Source organism: Canis lupus, chromosome 10, assembly GCF_011100685.1.
Source record: "Canis lupus familiaris isolate Mischka breed German Shepherd chromosome 10, alternate assembly UU_Cfam_GSD_1.0, whole genome shotgun sequence".
NCBI classification, from domain to species: domain Eukaryota; kingdom Metazoa; phylum Chordata; class Mammalia; order Carnivora; family Canidae; genus Canis; species Canis lupus.
Genome location: NC_049231.1, coordinates 58349745 through 58375119, shown reverse-complemented (window position 1 = coordinate 58375119; position 25375 = coordinate 58349745). Strand labels below are relative to the sequence as shown.

Here is a 25375-nt window from a genome sequence, read left to right as displayed (position 1 = left end):
AACACTGAAGACCAACAGGATTGGTGCCTTCAAACAGAATGAATATAAAAGATATACCAAAAATAAAAAACGTAATTTAATGAGGTAATAAGGTATTAAAAATCAATGTGATAGCAACATTGGACATTTTCTAGGTATAAAGACCAAAGTGCTATTGATTCATAAGTTACTACAGCATCATTTACAGCCCCGAGAAACCACCCGGAATTGAGAGCTGTCTTATGACACCCTCATGACTGATTCTGAAGAACTCTGTCAATACCAAGATCATGAGCAGGGTACTCGTTTTTGTTTGTTTGTTTGTTTGGTTTTTGTTTTTTTTAGAGTACTCGTTTTAAGTGAAAAACGTTGGAGAGCCAACTGTCCTTACCTGCCCTCATGTCCATCTTAATCTCATTCTCCAATGTCAACGGCTCAGTGTAACTGGTTTCCCTAACCAAGAGAATCCTCTTCAATTAAATGAATGCCCATGAGACCACATGAGCCACCCTCTTCACAAGTAAGCATTTAGAGGGTCCAGTCTTAAATCGACTTCTCCAAAGTCCTTTTCAACTGACAAAGGACCTGAGCTGCCATCTCCAACTATCATATCATTTATGGTACTGACAAAAGTGCATGAGTTTTGCTGGTTAAGGACTCATGCGTTAAGATACGAGTGGGATAGGAATATGGAATGGCAAGTGAAACGGGGCTGGTTCCAAACAAAGTAACAAATTTCAAAATGCAAAGCTGCTGAAGCTCCTTTTGTCTAAAACTCTGTCAAAAAGATGTCAGCCAAATTCGAACTGTAGCTTCTGTTAACTTTTGGCTCTCAATACATGCTTGCCACCCAAAAGGATAAAGACCTATCATTCCCACACAATTTATTTGTGATTAAGTTTGCTGGAGTTGTCATTTATTTCTGAATGTGTATTTTATGTTCTTCTTGTAAGAGATTTCTGTAGTTATGGATATTCAGTTTTCTAGCATATGAAAATGTTTCAGAAAAGAAATTACCTTTTTGACATTAAGATACACCTGCTTTGGGTGTCAAAAACAGCTGAAATATTTTGGCTATTAAAAAGCTTCCCTTTCTTAGAGCCAGCTTTTATGTAAGTCCAGGATGGCTCCCATCTGGTCCTGGGTTTACTAGTTATTTGTTATCTGTCAAACATTAGAATTTCTGCCTCGCATGTTCTGCAAATGAGAGGCATTTTTAGGTCAAAAAAAAAAAGATAGTACCAAATTTCTTTGTTATACTACATTTGAGACAGATTTGCATTTCTTTTTGATCCTTACGTTTCTACATGCAATCTTTCCTAATAAACTGCTGAGAGCCGGGGCTAGATGAATAAAACTAGCAAAATAATTAGTCCAAGCATCTTAAGCAAGGGGTTAGTGGTCTCCTTGTTGTGTTTTTTTTTTTTTTTTAAAGATCAATTCAAAAGTTGCCTCTATTCCACTAACCTACATTATGAAAGTTAGAAAAATCTCAAAGAAGATACAAGTTCTGAAAGAGGGCTTGGTTGGTTGTTTGCCTTCACTAGGGCACTCCCGAAATCACAAATATCTCAGTTGAGTTGATTTCAGTGAGGTACTGATAAACCTGAGGACACAAAGCTCTCCCAAAGGAAAGAATTAGACTGAGAGGGAGGGAGGGAGGGAAGGAGGGAGGGAGGGAGGGAGAGACACTAGAATGAAAAATAATGGAGTACTTTGAAAAGGGAGGAAAAATTTTTTAATAGATTGACCCTTCCCTAATAGTAACTCTTCTTCCCCACCTCCATTTCTGGGCTTACCGCCAGAACTTGTGGGGAGGAGTACTTTTCCCATTAGGCTTTGGATCTGGAACAAGGCAGAACCCAAGCAGGAATAGGGGGATTTTCTCAGCCCAGAGAATGTTGGGAGCCCCATCACAGGAGTTGGAAATGGACAGGACATCACTGTAGCAGCCGGTCAACAGCCAAAGTCAGGAGCAGACTTTAGAGGATGGTGAAAACTGATACACTTGAAGGCAAGCTCAGAGAGCAAGGAGTCCCTCTGTCTGACCCCAATCTACACTGGTGTGGCCTGAGGAAACACAGTTTTCTGTTACTCCCAGTAATGCCACATCTACAAATGTGAGTGGGTTGTTTCTCAAAAACACTCCACTGCTTACTGATGTAGGAACTATTTTGTAGGATTTCTAGAACAAACCCCAAGTCATCTTCTAAGAATTATTTACCCAGCTGCCAAACGCCCTTCAGACTTACAACAATTGAAGGGAAACCCATAATTTATTTCCTATGCTCTCTTCATATTGCTTCTCTACACATGCTTTAATTAGCTTCATATATGATAACATGCTACCAGGTTATGCAGGCTCAATGGCACAGTCCAAAAGATAATCCATAAACGTTCCACATGAACTATAAAAGCAACACAGATCGTTGTCTCATGGTGCACCCCCGGCAATTCCTCTTTCATGCTCTGTGTCAACGAGAAAATATGAAGAAAAGCCCAGTCCGCTGATTGCTGGCTGTTACTTCAGATGCTTTAGTGTACAGAACGAATCCAATACATCAGAGAGCCTTTGAAAAAATGTTTTTCCTCTGGACATTGTTCCTTCTGTGTATCCCTAGTCTAGCTGACTTCGATTCATATGCAAGACATCTTGTTATTCTCCTCAGTCTATCACAGTGTAAAAAAATAATGTATGCTATATCAAGTCTTTGTCATCTCTTTTTTACAGTAATTTCTTTTGGCTTATCTCAGAACTGGATTCCTGACAAGTATGTTACATTTTAAAATAGAGAATACAGATGGTTTCCATATAAGTTGCAGGTAAATAAAAGTCAATTTTTTTTTAACATTTCCTATATTGGTATAGTTTTTCATCACCATTTAAAAAATTCTCTCTGAAGTGTCAGATGTCCATGTATCCTATGCAATCTTTTAAAATATTTTTAAATGTGACTTAAAAAGTGTTAACATTAGTTTATGTGCCCAGGAAAGAATATCCTAAGTTCAGGTGACCTTTCACTATCATCTGTGCCAACTTTTCAAAGGTATTTCCTTCTCGGGTAATAACAGCTAATACATAAATAATAACTAATGAGACGATTCATACTTTTGGGCTTTCTTTGAAATGTTGTGCTCACACTGGATTTAAAGGATAGCCCCACAATATTTACAATACCACAGAGGGCACGGCAGAGGAAGAGCGCTGTGCTGTCTGCTGAGGACTCCTTTTCCATCCATACCTCCTATGAGCTCCTCTTTACCACTGGTAGGACCAACTCAATCCATTGTATGTCTCTAGCTCTGCTTCAATAAAAACTTCTTCATTCTAGGACCTGGACACAACCTTTTTCAGGGCTTGAAAGGGACCACACTTATCAAATGAAGACACAGATGCCTCTGTTCCTGACCAGAGAGAAAACTATAAGCATGTATATACTTGTCAAGTTTATTTTTAAATATGTATACTCTTAGGGAAAACTAGTGCCTCTATGTTCATTATGTAGGGTTTACATAAAGAATAAAAATGAAGATTAGGGGAGATTAATGCACATTATCTCTCAAAATACATAAGCTAACACTACTCAGACTGGTATGTGAGCCCCTCTAATACGCATATTAATGTGTCACGAGCCTCAAAGATATATAGCCTTGACTATTACTTAAACAGCTCTCTGATGAAATTTTATTACTTTTAGAACCCAGTGAGGTAGAATAACTCACAATGACATAAATATACACCTATAAATAAAAGACCCTGTATGGTATAAAGTTGTAGTTTTAAGGAATTTAATATCAAAGTTAAAAGGACATGCCTATTTTTATACACATCATATACATACACAAACTTTCTCTGGATAGAGAGTCACGGATTTGTGGAGCTGAGCAGAACCTTCCCTATCATCTATGACAATCGTCTTTGTTACTCAAAGCATATCAAGGTCATAAAGGTTAAGATGCATCATCTTGGTCCAACAGCTAATTAGGCTAAATCCTAGCTCTTGTAATTCCCATTCTGTTTGTTCTAGCATATTTACAGGGACTCCTTTAATTACTTGGTAACTAAGTCACTGCTGACTATGTCTCAGCTTTCTAAAATTAACTCAGTTATGTTTTGCTTATTTTTCACACAATGCTAGCTTAAATATAATTTAGGAAAGTCTCAAATCACTTAGAAGTTTATTTACTTAAACTGTCTTATTGTGTCAAAGAACCCCATTATTTGCCTCTATTACAGTGATTATCTAGATTATATTTAGGCAATACAGATATTGCCCGTATTACATTTCTATTTGTCTACTTTACATTTATAAGATATTAAGAGGCACCAACTTGAATTTTTAATGTGTTAAAAGCATGACTGATCACTTTGCTAAGGAAGAAAAAAAAGAAAAAACCAAACCAAACCAACTAGAGGTAGAGACTTTTAAATGAGAGATGCCTGAATCCCATTGTAAGAAAGGTCTGAACTGGAGTGGAGGACAGGATGGATTGGATGCCTCTCATCGCAAAGAGTAGTGACCATCAGTGAAAATGGAAAGCAAAGTGAGGCTGCTCAAATAGGAATCTTCCCATCTTTAGGAGCTTCAATTAGATCCAAGTTTTCACAGTTACTATTTTTTAGATATATATATCTATATATTTCCATATCTCAATAGTATTTACATTTGACTAATTTAATTCCCATATCAAACACCACACAAACTTTTCTATCACCTTCTAGGAGACTGTTTCCTTACACAATTAGGAAAGGGAAGACTGTTTCATCTTTTTTGATTTTTCACTTTATTTTGGATAAAAATAAAAAAGAGCAGAAAGCCATTTTTCCAAGGCAACATTAATTTCTCTTATAGTTCCATCTCAAGGTTCCCCCAAATAGTCCTCCATATTGCTTCTCATTCAAATATCTACGATCCTAGTTGATATTACTGCACAACTAATATTTTTGCTGAATTAGTCCTATCATTTTTTGTGTGTGACACATTCTGCCAAGGACAGGTGACCAAAATGCAACTTTTATGGCTACTCCAAATCAAAAAAAACATTTTTTAATATGCCCTAGTGGTAGAACCATTATCATGCCAGTATCGATAGAAAAAGGCAGTACTATTATATAAGATTTGGTACCACAGTCCCTAATGGGTGCTTTTAAAATTCAATAGGTCTCTTAGTAAGTTTAGTAAGTGGCATAGCTGTATTTTCTGTTGCATTTCTATTTTATCTATTTCCTCTCATTATATTGAAGACCTCTCATTATGTGTCTGAGATTCTCAAATAAGAAACTCTCAAGAATGAGAGGGGGTCACAGAAGAATGTCATAAACCCCCTCACTGTGAAAGGCTCCATGTTGATGCAGATGTTTTTTTTTCTGTGAATTTCGTTCTCTTCAATATTTTTGCTAATACATTTTAGCTTTTCCCTTAATCCAGTCTCCATGTATTCAGGTTATCCAACATGACTTTTCCCCTATAAATTTATTTTCCATATCTATTTGTCTCTTTTATTCCAATACACCCACACCACTTGGGTAGCTCCCATCTGTCCTCTGAAAACTATTGAACTATACATAAAAGCTCTTTTTTTCTTTAATTATATAAATCATGGTGATTTGGAGAAAATGGCAATCCACAAGCATTATTCTTCTGGTGGAGTCCATTTCTTTTTCCAAATATGACTCTGCAGCAACCAGCCCTTAATAGATTTAACTGCTTTCTTCTATCAGTAGCATCCAGATTCTATTCCGGTTGTACTACATAGAGTTGCTTGCTATACATGAAAAAAAAATTTTTTTTTGCACAAATTACTCCTCAGGAGTGCCAGAATGGTAATTTCCAAGCAAGTAATAATTGAAGAATAGCACCACTTGCTTTAAGTATCCGGTAAAGCATTACTCTGTGCCTGTTTTTTATACAATAATGACTGATTTTTTTTTTTTCCAGAGCAATTCCAAACCCTAGAAAAGCCAGATATTTATGGCCCTTATAAGACAAAAATGACTTGAAAAACAAGAAAATATGAAAAAAGGGGGGGGGGGCAACAAATAAGTATCTCCACAGGCAAAAAAAAAAAAAAAAAAAAAAAAAAGGAATAACACATGAGGGAAATCTATGTGTCAGAAAGAATCCTCTCTTTTCTGTCCAGGACACTGGTAATCTGCATAGGTACACAGGTAAGGGAGCTTTTCAGAGATGTGATGCTGGACCTGGGCTGTGTTGCCATGGAAGTGACAAGCTGTTTCTTTAGAGCCTGGGAACCCTCCTCAGCACTTCTGGTGATGGTGACAGGTTCTTTTCTTTTATTCAGAAACTGCTCTGGAAATGGCCATGCCTCCTTCCCAACATGCTGCATTGTGGGACCACACTGTAACCAAATTGCAGGAGAGGAAGATTTATTTCCATTGCTAAAATTAGACTCTTCTCTGTGTGTTAGCACAACAGAAATAGAAACACTTGCTTGAAAGGAGCCCTCACCGTAGAGATCCGAGTTGCCATGCTTTTCAAACCGAACCCCCAGCACAGGGGCAGCCATAGGACACTAGACAGATGAGGGCACCTTTACGGATTCTAAAAGAAATCTCTAAAAAGTTAGTCTCAAGAGGTGGGCAGTTTGTTTTGGAGAGGGACTTTGGGGTACAAAGGACACAGAGTGCTTTCCAGGCTGGAAATGCCAAAGCATTTGATGAAAGGAACAGATTTCCCGGTAGGACCTTTAGCAAATGTACTTAATTGACTTTGAATCAGAGCAAACTACTTATTTCTTGTCTCCTCTTGATGCAAACCTAAATTCAACACAAAATAGGTGAGAAGAGTTTTAAAAATAATAGTTTGTACCTCATGGTGATGGCGGAATATTGACTGATTTCTTCAAATGATGTTTACTTATTTATAATAAAATCATCAGATAGGTGTCCTATATCAAACACTTTAAGGTATTTTCTGGCTGAGCGGACTTCATTGGATATAGCACATAAAGAGAGTAGATAGGTCTGGATTAAAAATCCTTGTGACATCAAGAAAAGGACCATGGGATGGTTGAGAGATCCAAGCAAGATTTTTAAATTTGGGCTAAAATAACAAATTTCATGGGTACCTTAAGAACCACGACTATAACTGTTTGTTCCCTTACCCACCTATATCTCCAATTCACTCTGGACAGAAAGGCCCTCTCTGACCACATGCTGTTAAGTATAAATCTCACATGAAGATATGTGTGTATGTTTCTATAAAACCAGGATTCTGAAGTATTTTGGAAATGTGTCAGGAGGAGAAGGCTCCGTAAAATGCAATTCTTTTTTCACTTGTGATGAATACCATCCATGGCTTTAAGAAATAGAACATTTATTTTAAATCCGGAGTAGAATGTCAGATAAATCTTGGATGGTCAAGCAAATCCAATGTTAATTTTTTTTTTAAAGATTTTATTTATTTATTTATTCATGAGAGACACAGAGAGGCAGAGGGAGGAAGTAAGCTCCCTGCAGGGAGGGTGAGGCGGGACTCAGTCCCAGAATCACAACCTGAGCCAAAGGCAGATGCTCAACCACTGCGCCACCCAAGTGCCTCCAATGTTAATTAAAATAAGTGTTTTAAAAAAGAATTTGACAATAAGATAAAAAACAGATTTAGCAGTTTACTTACACCGCATTACATAAGTAGCATGAAACAATGAAAAAGGTGTTATGCAAATGCTAGAGTAACACTGAATAGGCCTACATCTTAGCCTGAGTCCAACCTTCATTAGCTGTCTGACCAGAACTATACTCCTAACATTCTATGAATCTTGTAAGCCTTTACTTTAAAAAATGGGATTGTCCAATGTGATATGTGAATTCTACTCAGCTTTGAAAATCTGTGACTCTTTATCCACAGAAAGTTTGTATTTATATATATGTCTATTCACAATAGGTATATTCCTTTTGAATTTAATATAAAATTCCTTGCAACTACTTTATACCATTTGGGGTCTTTTATCCATATTTATTTGCATCATTGTGGGTGACTCCACCTCAATAGATTTAAAAATTAATAAAAAAAGATTCACCCGTGTTGTCACATATTGCAAGATTTCCTTCTTTTTCAAGGCTGAATCATATTCCATTATATGTATATGCCATTCTTTTTTTTTATCCATTCATCTCTTAATGGACATTTAGGTTGCTTCCACATCTTGACTGCTATGAACAGTACTGCAGTGAATATAGGATTGCTAATATTTTTTTTTTTTTGAGATCCTGATTTCAATTCAGGTAAATATCCAGAAGTAGGATTGCTGGATCATATGGTAATGATCACTTGGTAAAATGCCAAGTGAAATAAGACAGTCACAGAAGGACAAATACGACATGATTCCACTTATATGAGGTATCAAAAATACTCAAACTCATAGAGGCAAAGAATACAATGGTGGTTTTCAGAGGCTGAGGGGAAGGGGAAGGTGCTAATCACCATGTACAAAATTTCAGATATGCAAAAAGAATTAAGTTCTAGAAATCAAATGTACATCATACCTATAAATAACAATAGTTGTTATACACTTGAAAATCTGACAGAACAGTAGATCTCATGTTTTCCTATCAAATAAATAAATATATAAATGGAGACATTTCCTTTTCAAGTAATATGTAGTACATAATACTGCATTTTCTGTTATTACTTTAGGATTCTTTTGAAATATTGTGTTCACAAACTGGATTTAAAGTACTGCTCAGTGATTCTTGTGAGATATTGCAGAAATCATGGCAGAGCAAAGAGCTACATGCTCACATGGGCTCCATACTGATATTCTAATCACATCTCCTGTAGGCTCCTCTTCATCACTGGACAGAACTGACTCAATCTTCACTGCATTTTTCTAACTGTTTTTGAATAAAAAACCCTTCATTCTGGGACTTGGTAACTTTGCGTGTTTATAAAACTGGACCCATGCTTTATTTATACTTTAGGCCTACAAAAGGATAAGAGGAACCTTGTCATTTATAAATTAAGAAATTAAAGCCTTTGTATCTGACCAGAGAGAAATCCATAAGCACTTATTACACTCATCTTCTTTACTTTTAAATACATATTGATGGGGCAAAGTTGCAACTCAGTTCATTATACACAATTTAACATAAAGAATAAAAATAAGCATTAAGGAGATTTCTTCCTCCAGGAAAATACTTTACATAATTATTCTAAAGTGCTAAACTATCAGCAAAGACCTGGCCACAGCCACAAAAGATACCCAATATATTTGGAATTCCAATTGCCAACTATATATTTTTTTTCCTGTCTATCCAAAGTCAAGAGAATATATTTTTATAAACTTGGGAGTAAAACAGAATACCTCCTAATCGAGGCACAGTGAGCAAGTTCCTACAATGGGAAAATCAAGTCTTCAGATATTGAGACTAATTTATTCAGGGATGTCAGCTAGTCACATTGAATTGACCTTGCAAATCAGCTAACATCATGCAGTCAGAAATAGTCTCTGCAGGGAAAGCATGTAATTATTTGTAATAGTACCAGTAACATCCAAGAATAAGTCACATATGCCTTTGTGTCATCTGGTCCAAATCTCGTCTTCCACGGCTATTCCCTTTAGACGATTCTCACTGCTCTGAGTTTCATTTATTGCTTTCCATCCTCAGACCTATTGTCTGTTCATTTCAGTTGTATTTATACAAGTACTTGCAATTGGTGATCCCATCATATTTATCTTAGCTATAAATGAAGGCAACATTCTCAGATAACAGAAATTTCACAGAAATATTGTTTTTGAACTGAGATCTATTGTATTCTTTGTATATATGTCCCATAGCATATTTCAAACAATAGATTTTTCTTTTCAGTAAATTGCCCTGGACATGTAAAAAGCTATTCAATTCTAAAGCATTGTTTTTCCATTTTAACATCTCTAAAATCAACAAGAATCCGACATGGTATAATTGACAACATCTTTTCTCATTCTTAGTGGCACATATGATAATGGTGCATCCCACATTAACAACATCTTAAGATTCAGTCAAACATGATCTTTCCCAGTCTTTTCCGAGAAAGAAAACCTTCTTTGATAGAAAACAGCAATGCATTTAAAAAAACATATGTTTTAAGACTTAAGCCTGAAAAGTTGTTTAATCTCTTCTACTTCTTGACTATGCAAGTGCTGTGTATTTAAATATGCACACACTTGATATATCAAGTATAGCTGAAGCCTCTTCTTCTGATTTCTCTTCAAGACCTCTAACACTTTTACAGATTTTTAAAAATCAATCTTGTAATCATTTTCATATTTGTTGTGCCTCTTTTTAAATAACATAGTGCACAAGCTAGCATTTCAATGTTTGACACGAACCTCAATTTCCACTCAGAGGTAAACTAAGAGACAGATCTCCTTATCTTCCTCTTTTCATTTACATTCCCAGTTGCCCCAGAGCCTGTATCACCAGATAGAACACTCATGATAAACTAATTCTATTTTTAGGTTTCTTGGAACGGAAAGAAGTTAGGTGTTTTCAGTGAAGGGTCTCGGCACAGTCAGACTCTGAATCCCATATAAAAGGACAAATGACAAAGAAAAATTTTAAAAATGGAAAGTATAGAAGAGGAAAGAGAAAACTCTACCAGCAGTGTCTTGTCTTATGATGCAAATAATCCCTTCTGTCCACATCAGTATTAACATAGGCGTAGTTTGAGAAGGGAGAAAGTAGGCTCATTTCATTTAATCTCATGATTTTTAGCCAGAAGGCTGGCCAGTGGAAGAAAGAGAAAGGCATTCTCTGACAGACCCCAAATTATCATTAATGAGCAAAAGTAGTTTAAAAACAAAATGAGATTTAAAAGACCTAAAATATCTTTTCAAAGTGTTACCATTTACATGTCTTCTCTTGAATTTGAACCAGTCTCTGTTTTCATTTAAACTACTGTTTGCTTGTTTTTTTAAGTGTTCATTTTCCCTTGGTCACTTAGGAAATAGAAATAATCACCAGAATGTGGAAAAAAAACACTAGTGACTGAATGCTTAGAAAACTCCTTTCCTAAAATATTGAAATACTTTCCTGCCTCCATGTCTGTAAAGGAAACCAACCTAGAACCAGGGGATTTGCTCAACTCCTCAACAAAACATTCCCCGAGAACCACCACCTCAGCCAACATCATTCTCACCAAGATATTTCAGCCCAAAGGAATAAGTACAATAATATGGTGAGGCATTCAACGAGTGCCACTTTGTATTCACCAGGGAAAAGAAATTAAGCCCCAAGGTAAAACTGTCAATTACTGTCATTGCTTTGTTGTACTAAAAGAGTTCATCAGTTATATCACAAAGAATTTTAGGAAGTACTAATTTGAATTAAAATATGAAATCTTCAAACTACCTACAGCTTTCCCTAGCTCATAAATTAGTTTAAAAAAAAAAAAAAGAGTCCCTTCCCTATATTCACCAACTACATGCATGATATATGTGAGTGAGTAGTACTAGCAAAGTATTTTCTACTTTTCTTCATTTCCTCTTTCTCTTGTTTTCTTCCTTTCAAAATTACTTTGCATTCTTATTTCAGACATCTGCATCCTTTGGTATCACACTTAAGAATCCAGATAATATGATGGTCATTATGGAAAGCAATCACAGTCTACATTGATGAATGACTATTTACAAAATGATTTCTATCATTTAAAGGAGAAAATGTAATTGAGACTTTAAATTCCAGATAAAATGCCACAACTCAAATGACACTGACTAGCTATGAGCTTCTGGAAGTCACCCACCTGGGGCAGCATGCGATTTTCTTCCTCCAGCTGTCTTACTCTTGCCTCCAGCTGCCTAACATAGGACAAGGTTGATTCTAAAATTAAAAAGAAAGAACTTACATTATACACACAGGTCTTGTTTGGTGCACTGTCAGGATATTTCTGGTTTGATTTATTCAAATCAGGTAGTGACAACATAGACTGTTATTTAAAAAAAAAAAAAAAAATTCTCCCCAGAAAAACAGTAACAAAAGTCATTGAAACCACAAGCAGTTTGAACAATTGTACAATGCTAAGGACAATTAGAAGAATTTATAAGGGGTGAGGTTACAGGCTTTCGTATATCATGCAGCCCTCAGAATGTCAGGCGTTGTGAAGACACTTATTCCCCTTTCTACTTACTTTGTACTTTCAGGGAGCTGTCCCCATGTAAGACTTTTTACAATGTTAATTATCACCAAAATAAATTCCACAGGCATATTTAAAAAATAGAAAATTAAAATATTTCCAAATAGCCAGCTCCCTTCATTTTCCCCCCAAATACTTCAAGCCTTAAATTCAACATTTATTCTTCTCATCAATCTCCAGATATTATGACTATAATCCAGAGAACCATTACAAAAGGGCCAAGTGGAGGGGAGGCTAAATATCGACTTTGATTTTGGGTGAGTGTGACACAGATCTGTTTTTCAGAATCTTTAGGTAAGCCAGGGGCTGACTTTAAAACTCATTCTTGTTTTCGTTTCTTCAGGAGCTCAGGTGTGTGCTGACTGGTGACAATCAGCATTACACCTAGGGTCTGTTCCATGTGAACTCTACAGTTTACAGCTTTACATCAGGGAATGATTCACAGGTGAAGGAAAGAGGAGTTTCACTTTGAGGAACAATCTGACAGGAACTCTTCTTAAAGCAAAAATATTCAAGTGCATCATATAGCAACATAGCTGCCATTGATTCATTACCCAAGAACACACATATTTCAGGTAGAGTAAAATGTACATGACAATAAAATTCCTCCAGCAGGTTTCCATAGTTAATATTAGAGCAGCATAGCTACTATTAAACCTTAGTGCATGTTCTTCAGCCTTGGAAACATAAAAGAGCAAGGAGCAAGACCAAGATGGTAGTGCATTTAAATGGTAAATATTTGGAGACCCCAACAATTTAAAGTTAGAAAGAATATTGATGTAAATTAATGCCTTGATCTGAAATTCATCATGGAAACTATAATTTCTGTATGGAAATTGGTTATATGAACTCAATTCTGTTTTTGTGACCTTCAAAGCAGTAAGATAGCATTTTATTTTCTTAAAATACACAAGAAATTTTGGTCCTTAATTTGCAAATGTAACAATTAAGCTCATTCCAGACAGGTTTACAGCATGTCTGTTTTCACAAACATTTGCAAAAAGTCCCTATCACTGATGTTAATATAACCACCCACGAATCTCACACCAATAGGCGAGTCTTGGTTTTGGGCATCCCTCACATAAGACATAAACACAAGGTAAAGGAAACTGAAGACACTTTCTAAAAATATGCTCTCATTTTTTAGCTCAATGAAATGTTAAGAGTTTGCTTTATGACCAAAAAAAGAGGCATAAATGAATAACAAACATATTGATTTCATGAATCTGCTTTACTCCCACAAATGAATAAGTGATTTGCGGATCATCAAAACATGAATGCAAATTGCCTGATTTATGCAGTTTTGCAAGCCCCACTCTCTACTTTAGAAAAACGATCATTTGATAAGGGCCATCCAAGTGAAAAGTTGCTCAGAAATGTTCTACTTAAGCCATGTAAGTAGCTAAGTACTATTTTTTTTCTCCCTTGTTCATAATTTATACCTTATCTTTATTGTCCCTAGACTGCACCATCCCCAAAGCCATGATACTTAAAGCAGCTCAAAGTCTCTTTATACACAGTCATTCAGGTGACATTTGGAAATGCCACTGAATGGATTTTAATTCGGTAACTATCTTCTATCACTTTAATCTACTTCTCTTTTTAAAATTTTTTGCAGTTTACATATTGGATGGTTTCACTAAGCCTCTCCCTACTCCCTATGTTAAGAAAGTTCTAGCATGTCAGTTCAAAAAAAAAAAAAAAAAAAAGAGGGTAAATTCCTGATTTTGGAAAACATTCCGTAAGTCCAATTTCTAATGTCAAGTTAAAAAATCAATGAAGTCCACATCTTTGTTTCCAAGCATTCACTGCATATAGGGGCAGGGGCAGGAGAAGATAGGTAGGTAGCCCTTTTAGACTGATAAAATAATTGTTAAAGATTAGCTTTACAAGATTAAGGCAAAAGCTAGGGAGAGTTTTGAATTCATTCACTCAGCACCTATCGACTGTGTCATTGGTTTGTGTCAGGCTCTATTGTAGGGTTGGGATGAAGAGAAGGCCAGTGACTACAAGACTCTCATCTCACAGAACACAAATTCTGCTTTAGGATTACACCCCCACATTCTGTGTTCCAGAAAGCCCTGTTGCTCCTGGCTGCCTCTGCTGCAATTACTACTTAACAGTGAACAGATACCATGATGAGAAAACTCCTCAGGGGATGGGGGCAGGATGGGGGGAACGGAAGAAGAGCTGATGCACGTGCATAAATAAGAGAATTCCCGCTGTTAGTTCTTTTATTCATCAAGAACCTGATTATATAATTCCTTAATGGGAGTGGAGTAGGCAAACATTTTTCTGAAACATCACTGGTCCTCAAGTATAGACAAAAAGCCACTCAAGAAACTCCCCAATCCCTCCACTGTGAGGTCAAAGAACAAGAAACGTTTTGTTAAGCTTTAGGATTGAGAGATTTCTTTGTGACTTTCTTTTACTGCTCCACAGGCGAGCCAAGCCTGACTACAAGTACATAGTTAAAATAATGGGAGAGAAAAGACGTAACCATTTTAAAATAAGATGTAATAGGATAAAGTGTAAGAAACTCCATGCTTTGGAAATCCATCACAATGTACATCCCAGTCATGGCTGAACATTGAATAAAATACTGGAGTAATTTCTTGTGAGAAAGAAAAGGAGCCCCTCTTTTATGCTACAACCTACTGGCCACATTGGCACAACCCCTTCCCCAGCTGCTGCTTCCCTTGTCTTCCTCATTCAAGGAACTTCCAAAGTGCTGTCATCTATAAAATAAGCTGGTTTTCCATTACATGCAGGGAATGAGGACCACGGGTGTGCACTGACCAAAGAGAAGTATCTGGCAAACACTGGCATTCCTTTCTTCTTAACCAAGGTATAGCTGAAGTAGAGTGTTGTACTAGTTTCAGGTGACAACATAGAGAGATTCCAGAACTCTCTATGGTATGCTGTGCTTATGGTGTTCTTTTTTTATTATTAAGTGATACCTGTACACATGTATGCATGCAGCCCTGAAAGTGGATATCCTATAATTTGAAGGGATTGTCCCGTCTTCCACCAGTGACTGACAGCTAAAGCTTAGATTGCAGAAGTCATCTGGCTTTCAGAACTGAGAATGAGGCTCCGGACAGGCAGCCAAGCACTATGTGACACTCTACCCAGATCCACAACGTATTCAGGAGGACTCCATCTTTCAGAAGGAGATAGCCTGTCGTGGGGAGGGAAGAAGGAAAAGGCAAGGGAATGTGAGATTCAGTGGGAAATCATGTGCCATGTGAGCACAGAAAGAGAACAGTACTGGCTGCAGTTCTTAGTAAAGAGAAACTGAGCTTCTCAGATCAACAGAAGTTTGACAGGCCAGAGAGATGCAAGTGTAGTCACAGGATGGACAAGGACCAGATGCCAAGAATGATCCTGAGTGGAACGGGGAAGAGGAATGGGAGACACAGGAAGGAGGAGAAAGGGACATACTGGGGAGAAGGAGGAAAGGCCAAGTCACTTCCCATAATCCAGGATATGAAAAGCTAACATCAAAACCCAGTTATGCAGATGGTGGGTGATTTGCTTTGAACATTCCCAATATGTATTTTCTCTTTCCAGTCTAGGATCGAGGACATCTACATACTAAAAAGGCAAAGTGAAGCAAACAATACCCATGTGGAGAAGCAGGTTCCATGCAGGGAGCCCGACGTGGGACTCGATCCCGGGTCTCCAGGATCACGCCCTGGGCTGAAGGTGGTGCTAAACCGCTGAGCCACCCGGGCAGCCCTAAATGGCTCCAATTTTAGAACTGGAATGTACCTTAGAGGTTTCCTAGTTCAACCTATCCTTGAACCCTAACTCATTACGGAGATGACAGGATAACCCCATAGTGTAATAAACTTGGCCGCCAACACGGGAGGTTAAATATATTCAGAAGGTTTTGTTTCATTGCTGGGGCATCACGGTGATTGCCATCTTGGGTCTTTGAATTATTAAATGATATCACACTTCTCACATAGATAAATTCCAAATTCACCTTTCTTCTTGCTGATTTTAGAGATTTAGGTGGATTTTTATTTAAAATAACTTGATATTTTCCTTGGACAATATCTGGGACTTGACTTCACTTCGTTTTACCTGAAATGCTTTCAATCATATAAAGTAGCTGGACTTTTTCTCTGCTAGTTTGAAAATACTCTGCTCAAAATGTTAAGCCCTCTCTCTTCCCCCTACTTTCTAAAGTAGCACTTCCCTCCTGAGGGGAACACCCATCCTTGAAATCACCCACGAATTACTCTAATTATTGTACATAAAATGTTTACTGTTGGTAGTTACTACTATCTGAGGTCTGTCAAACTTCTGAGTGGTTTTGATTAGATGAAGTACCATTGGGTCTTCAAAATTTCAGGGCAGAAAATAAAATCTAGTAGTGGTCCATTCAAAGACAAATTATATAGCATTTGGAAGGACATAAAGGAAGAAAATCACTTGGAAGACTTTTGCGACCATGGTTTTTATAGATGGTAGCTTTTTGGTGGCTCTCTCAGAGTTAACCCCCTTAGCCAGAGAGAGGCCAATGACCATGTGATTTAAATCTGGAGGCAATCCCTTTGATAAACCCCAACTTCTAAAGGAACTGCTTGGAATAGTTCCAAATTAATCTCACTGTCCACAGGCTTTTGCACATTCTTAAAGAAATTACTTCAAAAAAAAAAAAAAAAAGAAATTACTTCAGACTACATTTTAAAAAAATGATTACTGTTCTACTAGTGTTTCTCTTTCTTCCTCAGGCAAGCAAAGGTCAGCCTCCTACTTAGAATTCATATTAGCTCCAGAAATATAAGTGATTACATTTCTCACTAGAATTTGATGCCTTTCTTATTAAAAAAAAAAAAAATCTTGTTGGAATCAGCATTTTCAGATTTGTCTGGATATTTGCCTCCAACTGCCTTACCATGGGCAGAAATAGGACTTTTGTTTTTCAAAATGGAAAGTTTGCCCTAAATAAATAAAAAATGATGTCAGGTCTTGCTCCAGTCCATTATCTGTGGGGCTAATTTTACTCTTCTCAGACACTTCCCTCTGTGCCAACCCAAAAGAGATAGGAAATATTTTCCATCCTGTTTCTCCCATGTAGAACCCTGCTCACTGGTTATTCACTGGCCTGATGTTCCCCTAGGTCTCTCCAACACCTTCCCTTGGCCAAATACTCACTCCATCCTGCCTAGTGCAACACTCCTTATTCTTCTATGCATGGTAATGTAAAGTAGCTTTCTAATGATTAGAATATCCCGAGACTGGAATATACTGCTTTGTATGATAGCAGCCTTTATATTATTGGAGGTGTTTGGAGAAAGCTCAATAAGATGCCACAGAGATTTCTACCTGTGTATGTTTTTGGGCTGTTTGAAGTTCAGTAATCCTAAATTTTTAAATATTTCCAATTCCATGAATCTCTTAGTTTTACTTCTTCTCAACTCACTTGCTAATAAATCATGTATTCAGTGCCTTACGATTTCTCTTTATCTACTTTCTTATATGTGATTTTTTTCTGTTTTCACACTTTGTGCCCAAATATGCTACATGAAAATATTCCTTAAACTTCACACAGTGACTGGTGGCGTTCCCTGCAGGGGTTTAATATGGACTTGCTGATTTATTTTAATATGAAGACTTCTTCACCCAACAGAGAGTGTCCTGCTGTGTGCCAGATGCTGTCCTAGATATCGGGGATACAGGAGCACACAAAAGTGGTAAGAGTCTGTGAGTTCATGGAGTTTGCATTCCGGGGGGTGTGGGGGGAAGACGGGCAGTGAAAACCAAATACGATGTGTTGTGCAATGAGGATAACACAGGGTAGTGCCGTAGCAAGACTTGGGGAAGTACACCTACATTAGGGAGCATGGCGTGAGGCTAAGGTCCAGAAACAAGCCAACTATGTAAAGACCTGGGAGAAGAGAGTTCTAGGCATGACATAAGGGGAGTGCACAGGCTCAGGCTGGGAAACCCCGCATTCTGGAATCCAGTTGTGAAGAGGGAAGTGACAGCCACAGAGAAGGATCTGTCTTGTCACCTTCTTCCACTGCCTAAGTTTTTAAAACGTTGTCCTGTTTTTGTCTTTTATCCCTTAGGACTAGATTTAAACCTTTTGACCAACAGGCTTCCCTTGTGACAAAAACGTGCGCACTGTGTTTGGTTCTGCTCTCTTACACACCCCAGTCCTCTCCCAGGTCCATTTTCATTCAAATTATGTTTCAATCCATAGTAGCCAGGGTTTTCTTTCTAAAATGCTAAGTCTCTTCAGTTCTTTCCCCACTCAAAACTCTGCAGTAACTCCCCATTTTGTTCCTCATAAAAGCCAAAATCTTTTAAAAGTCCAGCAAAGATACAAATGTAGTGATCTGAAGGGGCACCTGCCCCCCGATGTTTACAGCAGCAATGTCCACAATAGCCCCACTAAGGAAGGAGCCCAGATGTCCATCAACAGATGAATGGATAAAGACAATGTGTATATACGCAATGGAATATGACTCAGCCATCCATAAAATGAAATCTTGCCATTTCCAACGACATGGATGGAACTAGAGGATATTATGCTAAGCAAATAGTCAGAATAAGAGAAAGACTATTATCATATGATCTCATTCATATGTGGAATTTAAGAAACAAAACGGAGGATCATAGGGGAAGAGAGGAAAAAACAAAACAAGATGAAACCAGAGAGAGAGACAAACCATAGGAGACTCTTAATCATAGGAAAAAACCTGAAGGTTGCTGGGGGGGAGGGGAGTGAGGGGTTGGGGTAACTGGGTGATAGACATTAAGGGGGGGCACGTGACATAATGAGCACTGGGTATTATATAAGACTGATGAATCACTGACCTCTACCTCTGACACTAATAAGACATTCTATGCTAATTAATTAAATTGAAACAAAATTAAAAAAAACAAAGTCCAGCAGGGCCCCACATGACCTGGCCACCAGATAGCTGTCTCACTTCATGCCACCATACCCTGTGCTCCAGCCACACAGCTTCCTTTCTGTCCTGAACACCTCAGGCATGCTCCTCCTTTATTGTGTCCCAGCTTTCTGGAAAGCCCTCCCCCAGATAGCTGCTCGGCTGACTTCCTCACTTTCCCCAAGTCTTTGTCCAGATCACAGCTTCTCAATGCGACTCACTGAGTCCACCTTCTTTAATCCCACCCCCTCACCCCCACCTCTACCCATTCCTGAGCTTCATGTCTGTTGTACTTACTTTTCTCAAGACACTTCATCACCTTCTATCGTATATATAAACCTGTGCACAGAGAGAAGTCCCATCTCTCCCCCTCAGAATGTCAACTCCACAGGCAGGGACCCTTTGTGCTGAGTGATGCCTCCCAAGTGCCTAGAATAGTGTCTGGTACAATTAAAATGTATTGAATGTGTCAACCGATGCAGGCAGTGCCCTGAAAGGGGATTATTTTATAGCACAGGTCTATACTTTTCAATCACTCCAGGCAAGGCAGGATTTGTATTTAAATGGAGCTTCATATAAATTGTGCTGTGCCATTTGAGAAATCTACTACAGAACACTAAACTCGGGATAGAAACTTCGCAGAGATTCTCAAATTATGCCAGATCAGGTCACTGGTGGGTAACTTCAGTAAGAAAATCTGAAATGTGCTCTCACCAGGCAGTTAAAAAAAAAAAAAATCTGTGTGTGTGTGTTGGGGAGGAAGAGAGAACAGGAAAGAGTGGGAAAGAAGGAAAGAAAAGGAGAGAGAGAGAGAGAGAGTAGCAGAGAAAAAGAACAGCTATAGGGGTATACAAAAATGGACCATTTCTATCATTAATATCTTAGAGTATAAATGTCCTTCAGCTGGAAATCCTCTTCAGTTAGTAAGGCTGCTTTCTGGTTAGCATGGCCAGTGAGGGGAGTTTTGAGGGTGCAGGAGCACACACAGTTGTGGGGTACCGGCAGGTGTCAGCTGAGCCTGAGGGGCTCGGAGCTGTCAGAGAGCAGCTGGACGAGGGCGGTGGGCAGCGGTCCATATCAAAACAGGTTATGTTTCTTCGAGAAGGGAAAAACCTGTCATTCCACAGTTAAAAGAAACAGAGCAATGTGCTGTCCTGTTTATTTCAATTAGAATGAAGGCTGAACATACTGCATCTCTTTCCAAGAGTGCGTTGGACAGAAATCATGAGTGCTCTTCTCCTGGTGCCCCACAAGTGCTCTAGTTTTTGAAACAGTCCAGATTTTGTTTCATTTATTTTCTATAAAAGAGTAAAGAGTTAAATGGATATTGAAACCTGACAATTTGCATGTAAGTCAATTTAGAAGTCAGAAAAAAAAAGTGATCCTAACTTTTGTGCCAGAAAATAGTCACCCTAAATTTGTCCTGGTCTCTCCTCTTCCCAAATGAAAGTGCTTTTAAAGTGGGAGAAAATGGCACTTGTTGTGTATCTGCGGTCATCCAGCTGGCCTATTCCTTGGTAACGGACACGTGATGGTTTCAGCTTCCATTTCTCTCTATATATAAGCTGGAGGCTCAGTGTGGCAAGGTCCTGCCTTCCAGTTCTTTTCTGAGCTGCCTTTTGACCAGCACAGAGCTGTGTGCTATAAGGGGTTCAATAACTTATCATGGAAGGAAAGAATGAATTAATATCCCATCACCCTGGTTCCCAAGCACTCTGGCTGCTACTCAAAGTTTGTGCTCCTCGGATAGTCTGAAGCAATTAACTCCAAATACAGCCAGATTCCCAGAATTTCTAGAAAACACACAACAACATGCAATCTAAATTGAAGTCTGGTTCAGAGGAATTTTTTTGTGCCCTAAAATTGCCTTCACTTTTACTACTCCCTTTGAAAACATCAGCCCCACAAAGGAGGTACGAGGTAAATAGCAATAAACTGGCAAAAGGACGGGGGGGAGTATATGGAAAATATTTCAAACTCCAAAGAGCTGTTTAGCATGAGTACCATTTTCACAGCTACTCAGGGTTCAAATGCATCTTACTTTCCACTGTTACATTGCTGCTGTCCTTGTCATTTCCCAGAGAAAATAACTGCCTTTTCCCAAGGCCAGAGAATGAAAACTGATGTCATTTTAATAAACATAACAATTTTCTTCAATGTGGGTAGCCCCCCTGTAAGCATATCTTGTCAGTATTGTCAATGAATGCATAAGGAAGTACATCTGTAAAAAAAAACAAATTTTCAAGGGACAGTAAAACCCATCAAAATGTTACCCTCTTCAGGTAATTATGTTGACTTTTTATGTATTTTTAGATTTTTTATATTTAGATATTTTTTAAAGCCAACCTACAGTTGTTTCTACTGTCATACTTGTCAGTGAAATAAAATTATTTTTTTATCAAAATTTACAGCAAAGCATCATTAATTTGGATTCCATCATTGGGGAATTCATAAAAACTGTGCTCAATTGAGCCTATATATGCTCTCTGCCCCGGCTATGACAGTTGGCAAAACAAAGACAGTATAACAGGTAGGAAATAGTTCCCTCACATGAGAAAAACTGTTTCCACAATGTCTTAGCATTATCTGTGCACATACAAAGTGATGCAGATAAATAATGGATCAAGTTAGATAATGGATAGTTAATGAAGATAAAATTAGAAAGATCAAATACTTTGGAGAAGTTTTTTGTATGTTAGCTATTTTGGCATATTTATCAAAAAGCACTCTGTAATCTCAGGCGGTTAACGTGTATTTGAGTACCAGCTCTGCGCTAAACACTCTTTCCTGTGCTATAGACTTTCACCGAAAACAAAACCAAAAGGGCTCCTCTGCTTAAGGAACATTCTATATGGAAGGCTGACATGCGTACACAGACATGAATAGCTACAGTGCTCTCCCAGATACCCTCCACCACTTAGCTTAGACCTGGACCACCTGAGAACATCGGAGGCATCCAAGTTGAAATCTGAAATGGAAAGTTTCCAAAGTGGAAATGAGCCAGAGGCACCCTCCAAGAACAAAAAGAAGGCCTGAGTGGCCAAGGTGAGGTGAAGAGAAGAGAGAAAAGATCACACTGGAGCAGGAAGGAGACCAGGTGCACAATGTATCAGTGGCCCAATGCAAGGAGCTTGGATTTTTGTACTGTTTGCAGTGAGGAGCCATGATGGAAGGAGGCTTTGCCACTATGATGTGACACAATTGATTTACTTTCAAGTGATCTTCCTGGCTGCTCTGTGGAGAAGAGAAGAGCACAAATGGAGTGATGGCTGAGGGGGCCTCTAGTGTGCAGGGAGAGGACCGTGGGTTGCAAATGAGCCATAGCAGTGGTGCAGAGAGCACTGGCCTCATTCATTGCATCTCCTAGAGGAGGCAGCCACACAGCACATGCATAGAGTAGAGGTGATCAATTATGGGGGAAGAAAAGGAATCAAAGATATGGCTACGGTTCTGCCATGAATCGGGGTGGTGGTGGCAATCATGAGTTGGCTTTGGAGAAGGAGCACGATTGGAGTCTGAAATCAAGAAATCTACTTTGTTCACATTAGGCTTAACATTTCTACAGGTAAGACATGGAGGGGATACACAAATCTGGAGCTCAGACAAGAGACTTGGGGTTTTGGTTTAACCGTGAAAGGGAAGAGCAGAGAGCTGTTATGGAAAGGAAACCTAAGGAGCAGAGACAGTACTGAGTACAGAAGGCTGCGGGAGGAAGCAGAGTCCCCAGGGCAGACACCCCTCCAAAATCTCCCCTCTCCCCAGCCCTGAGCCTCAGAAAGCTGACTACTACCCAGCCTCCCTGGTAGACAGAGTCTGGATCTGTATGACTTCCACGTGGGAATCCTCTAATGAGACCTCTTTATCCATTTTCATTCTCACTTCTGTTTCATTCCTAAGTCCAATCCTCCTACTTTCTTGTAGATCTCCTGCCGCTCCATTTAGCACATCTCCCTCATTCTCTACCATCGGAGACCCCTTGCCCTCCCACACTAATTTTTGAAGGAGGGAGGTAAAGCATAGTGGCTAGCAGTACTAGTTTTGTGGACTTTAATTTTCCCTCATCAAACACGAATATTGCAGCAGATGATCTCTTTAAGACCCACAATTCCTGGGTAACAATTATTAGGCATTTTACAATAATCCTTACCAGTGGTTTAACCACTAAAGGCAGCCAAGATAGGATTTCCAACAGATGTATATTTCTGTTGTTTCATTTATTTGTTAAACAAAAATTTATGGAGTATCTATCACGTATGAGACCTTGGGGAAGCAGAGAATATTTAAGACCATGTAATGCTCTGAGAAATGAGAGAAAGCACACCCATGTGATAGCATGCTTCTCTGAGGCTTGTTTACATTTTCAAATACTATCCTTTAAGAATACCTCCTTACAGATTTCAATCCTAACTTTGTACACTTAAAAACTCTTTCCAGTAAGGAAAATCATCAGGTTAAGAAAAAACCATCTTAGTATAAAGAAATATTAGCTGATGCCACTGATGAGAACAAAGTACTGAATATTTGCTAAAGCAAGGACTCAAAAAACTATAAAAGTACTACTTAATCTAAATAAAATGATGGTTTTCTAACTAAACCTAAGATAACAGTTTTTTTTTCTGTCATTAGTAAAATTGATACAGGGAATATCTCTCAAAAGTCCTATAAAATACAGCCAATACAGGGCATCCTGTTTTTCATGTCCTTTGATTTTAGAGACACTTTGCGATAGTAAAGTAGGGAAGAGGAGGGAAAATTCCTACTGACCTCAAAGTTCAGTTGGGCTCTTCTTGATTCACAAGTATTCAATCATTTTGTCTTCACTAAACAGTTGCTAGGCAACAACAGACCAAGCAATTTGGTTCAGCAAGTAAATCAGATGACACAAATAATGGCTAATAACTTTAACTTGATTTATCATGCATCAAACACTTTGCTAAAAAGGCATATGCATTTTTCACATGCATTAATGCATTCAATCCTCACTGCAAAACTATAAAGGAGGTGTTATTATCCCCATCTTAGAGATTAAAGGCTTAAAGATGTTGAGTAACTCCTCAAAGTCACACAGCTAGTGAGTGCAACTCTGGACTTCAACCTGAGATCTGCCCCAACGAAGTCCACCATCTGTGGCACTGTGAATACTCCTCTTTGCTGGAGGACATAGGTCCTGTAGATAGAATGAAGGTTAAATAAAGCAATTATCAAAGAATTTGACCAGCACCAGCAGAGTCTGATTTAAATTCTCTTATCATCATAATTGAGCACTACATCATCACTCAATTGATGCACTTATTGACAGAATGAAAGCTGTATTTTTCCCCTAAGATGTAAATCAGTGCATCACCTCTTTGATTTATATGGTGATGCCTTCAAGTAAACAAGAGTCAGCCAAAGTGGAGACAGTAAGTTTCATAGTCAACAAAAACACCAAACCATCCCAAGCTAAGTGCCTGGATCTGCCAGGTAATCGGTGCACTTAATAAATGTAGATGCCATTCAAAATGCAATCTTTGGAAATGCTCACACACTTCTTACAACCCAAATCTTAGAAATCTTCAGTCTTGCAAGAAAATGATGGCAAAGGCAAAGGGCAGTTTCTCTTGCCTTGTAAATGCCTAATTTTTGTTTTCAAAGTAGCTTCTTTCCTGAATCTCCCCTGGATCCTCTTAAAAAGGGGTGGTGGTGGTGTCTACTTGGTCCCAAATGGGTTGAGTGGGCACTTTAATTAAAAATAATAATGTTTTTATACACATGGGAGAATTTCATTGTAATAAGATATCTCAGGGCCTGCTGGGTGGAGGAAGCCTGGTCAAAGAGGTATTCCTACTTATGTATACCTTTAATTAATAATTAACATTATTCTATCCTGGTTCCTCTAGGAATACACAGTTATGGGGGCACCATCACCATATAAAGAGAATTATAAGTCTATTTTCTCCCTGAGAATAAGCTAAGTTATGCAAGAACTTAAAACGATGCAGTAAAGCAGAGGGCCTGCTAAAAGAATTGCTTATAAATACATCCCTCTCCACTCTGTGTATGGCTCAGCTTTCTGCCATTAGCACCAACAACCCAAATGGGGCTTCTGTTTGAGGCCACTGGGTTAGCAGATTTACCGAAAAAGAGCTGCTTTAAATCATCACATTAGTCCCAAGAATGGGACAAGATGAATTGTTTTTAATTTCCATTCTGTCCTTAAGAAGTACCCAGGAACATTAAGGTAGAATAAAACAATATCCCACGGCCCATGTATATTCAAATCCATAAAAAATGATAGATACCTCTTATACTTACAAATATATATACCTTTTCGTAATGAGCATTTTAACAAACTGATCTATAGGTAGA

General features: G+C 38.2%; 1 protein-coding gene and 1 long non-coding RNA gene across 13 annotated transcripts in view; one reads left to right on the top strand and one right to left on the bottom strand.

The window, feature by feature from the left end:
- CCDC85A (coiled-coil domain containing 85A) overlaps positions 1 to 25375 on the bottom strand; it is a 193760-nt gene that overhangs the window by 26072 nt on the left and 142313 nt on the right. For 8 of the 10 annotated variants that reach the window (XR_005366004.1, XR_005366006.1, XR_005366005.1 and 5 more), the window contains exon 3: positions 11724 to 11800. The exons of the other annotated variants lie outside the window; for them this stretch is intronic. Coding sequence is in view for 5 of the 8 variants with exons in the window: in XM_038551304.1 (XP_038407232.1) it covers positions 11724 to 11800 (77 nt within the window). In the remaining 3 variants the exon portion in view is untranslated. The remainder of the gene's footprint in view (positions 1 to 11723; positions 11801 to 25375) is intronic. 10 annotated transcript variants of the gene reach the window in all.
- LOC106559430 overlaps positions 1 to 25375 on the top strand; it is a 31245-nt gene that overhangs the window by 4981 nt on the left and 889 nt on the right. Inside the window, exons 2-6 of one of the 3 annotated variants that reach the window (XR_005366012.1) lie at positions 2711 to 2802; positions 14885 to 14961; positions 15687 to 15821; positions 17758 to 17821; positions 21826 to 22592. This is a non-coding gene — a long non-coding RNA (uncharacterized LOC106559430). Of the gene's footprint in view, positions 1 to 2710; positions 2803 to 12293; positions 12371 to 12456; positions 12689 to 14884; positions 14962 to 15686; positions 17479 to 17757; positions 17822 to 21825; positions 22593 to 25375 lie in introns of those variants that run through there. The other 2 variants (XR_005366011.1, XR_005366010.1) reach the window with 2 other exon arrangements.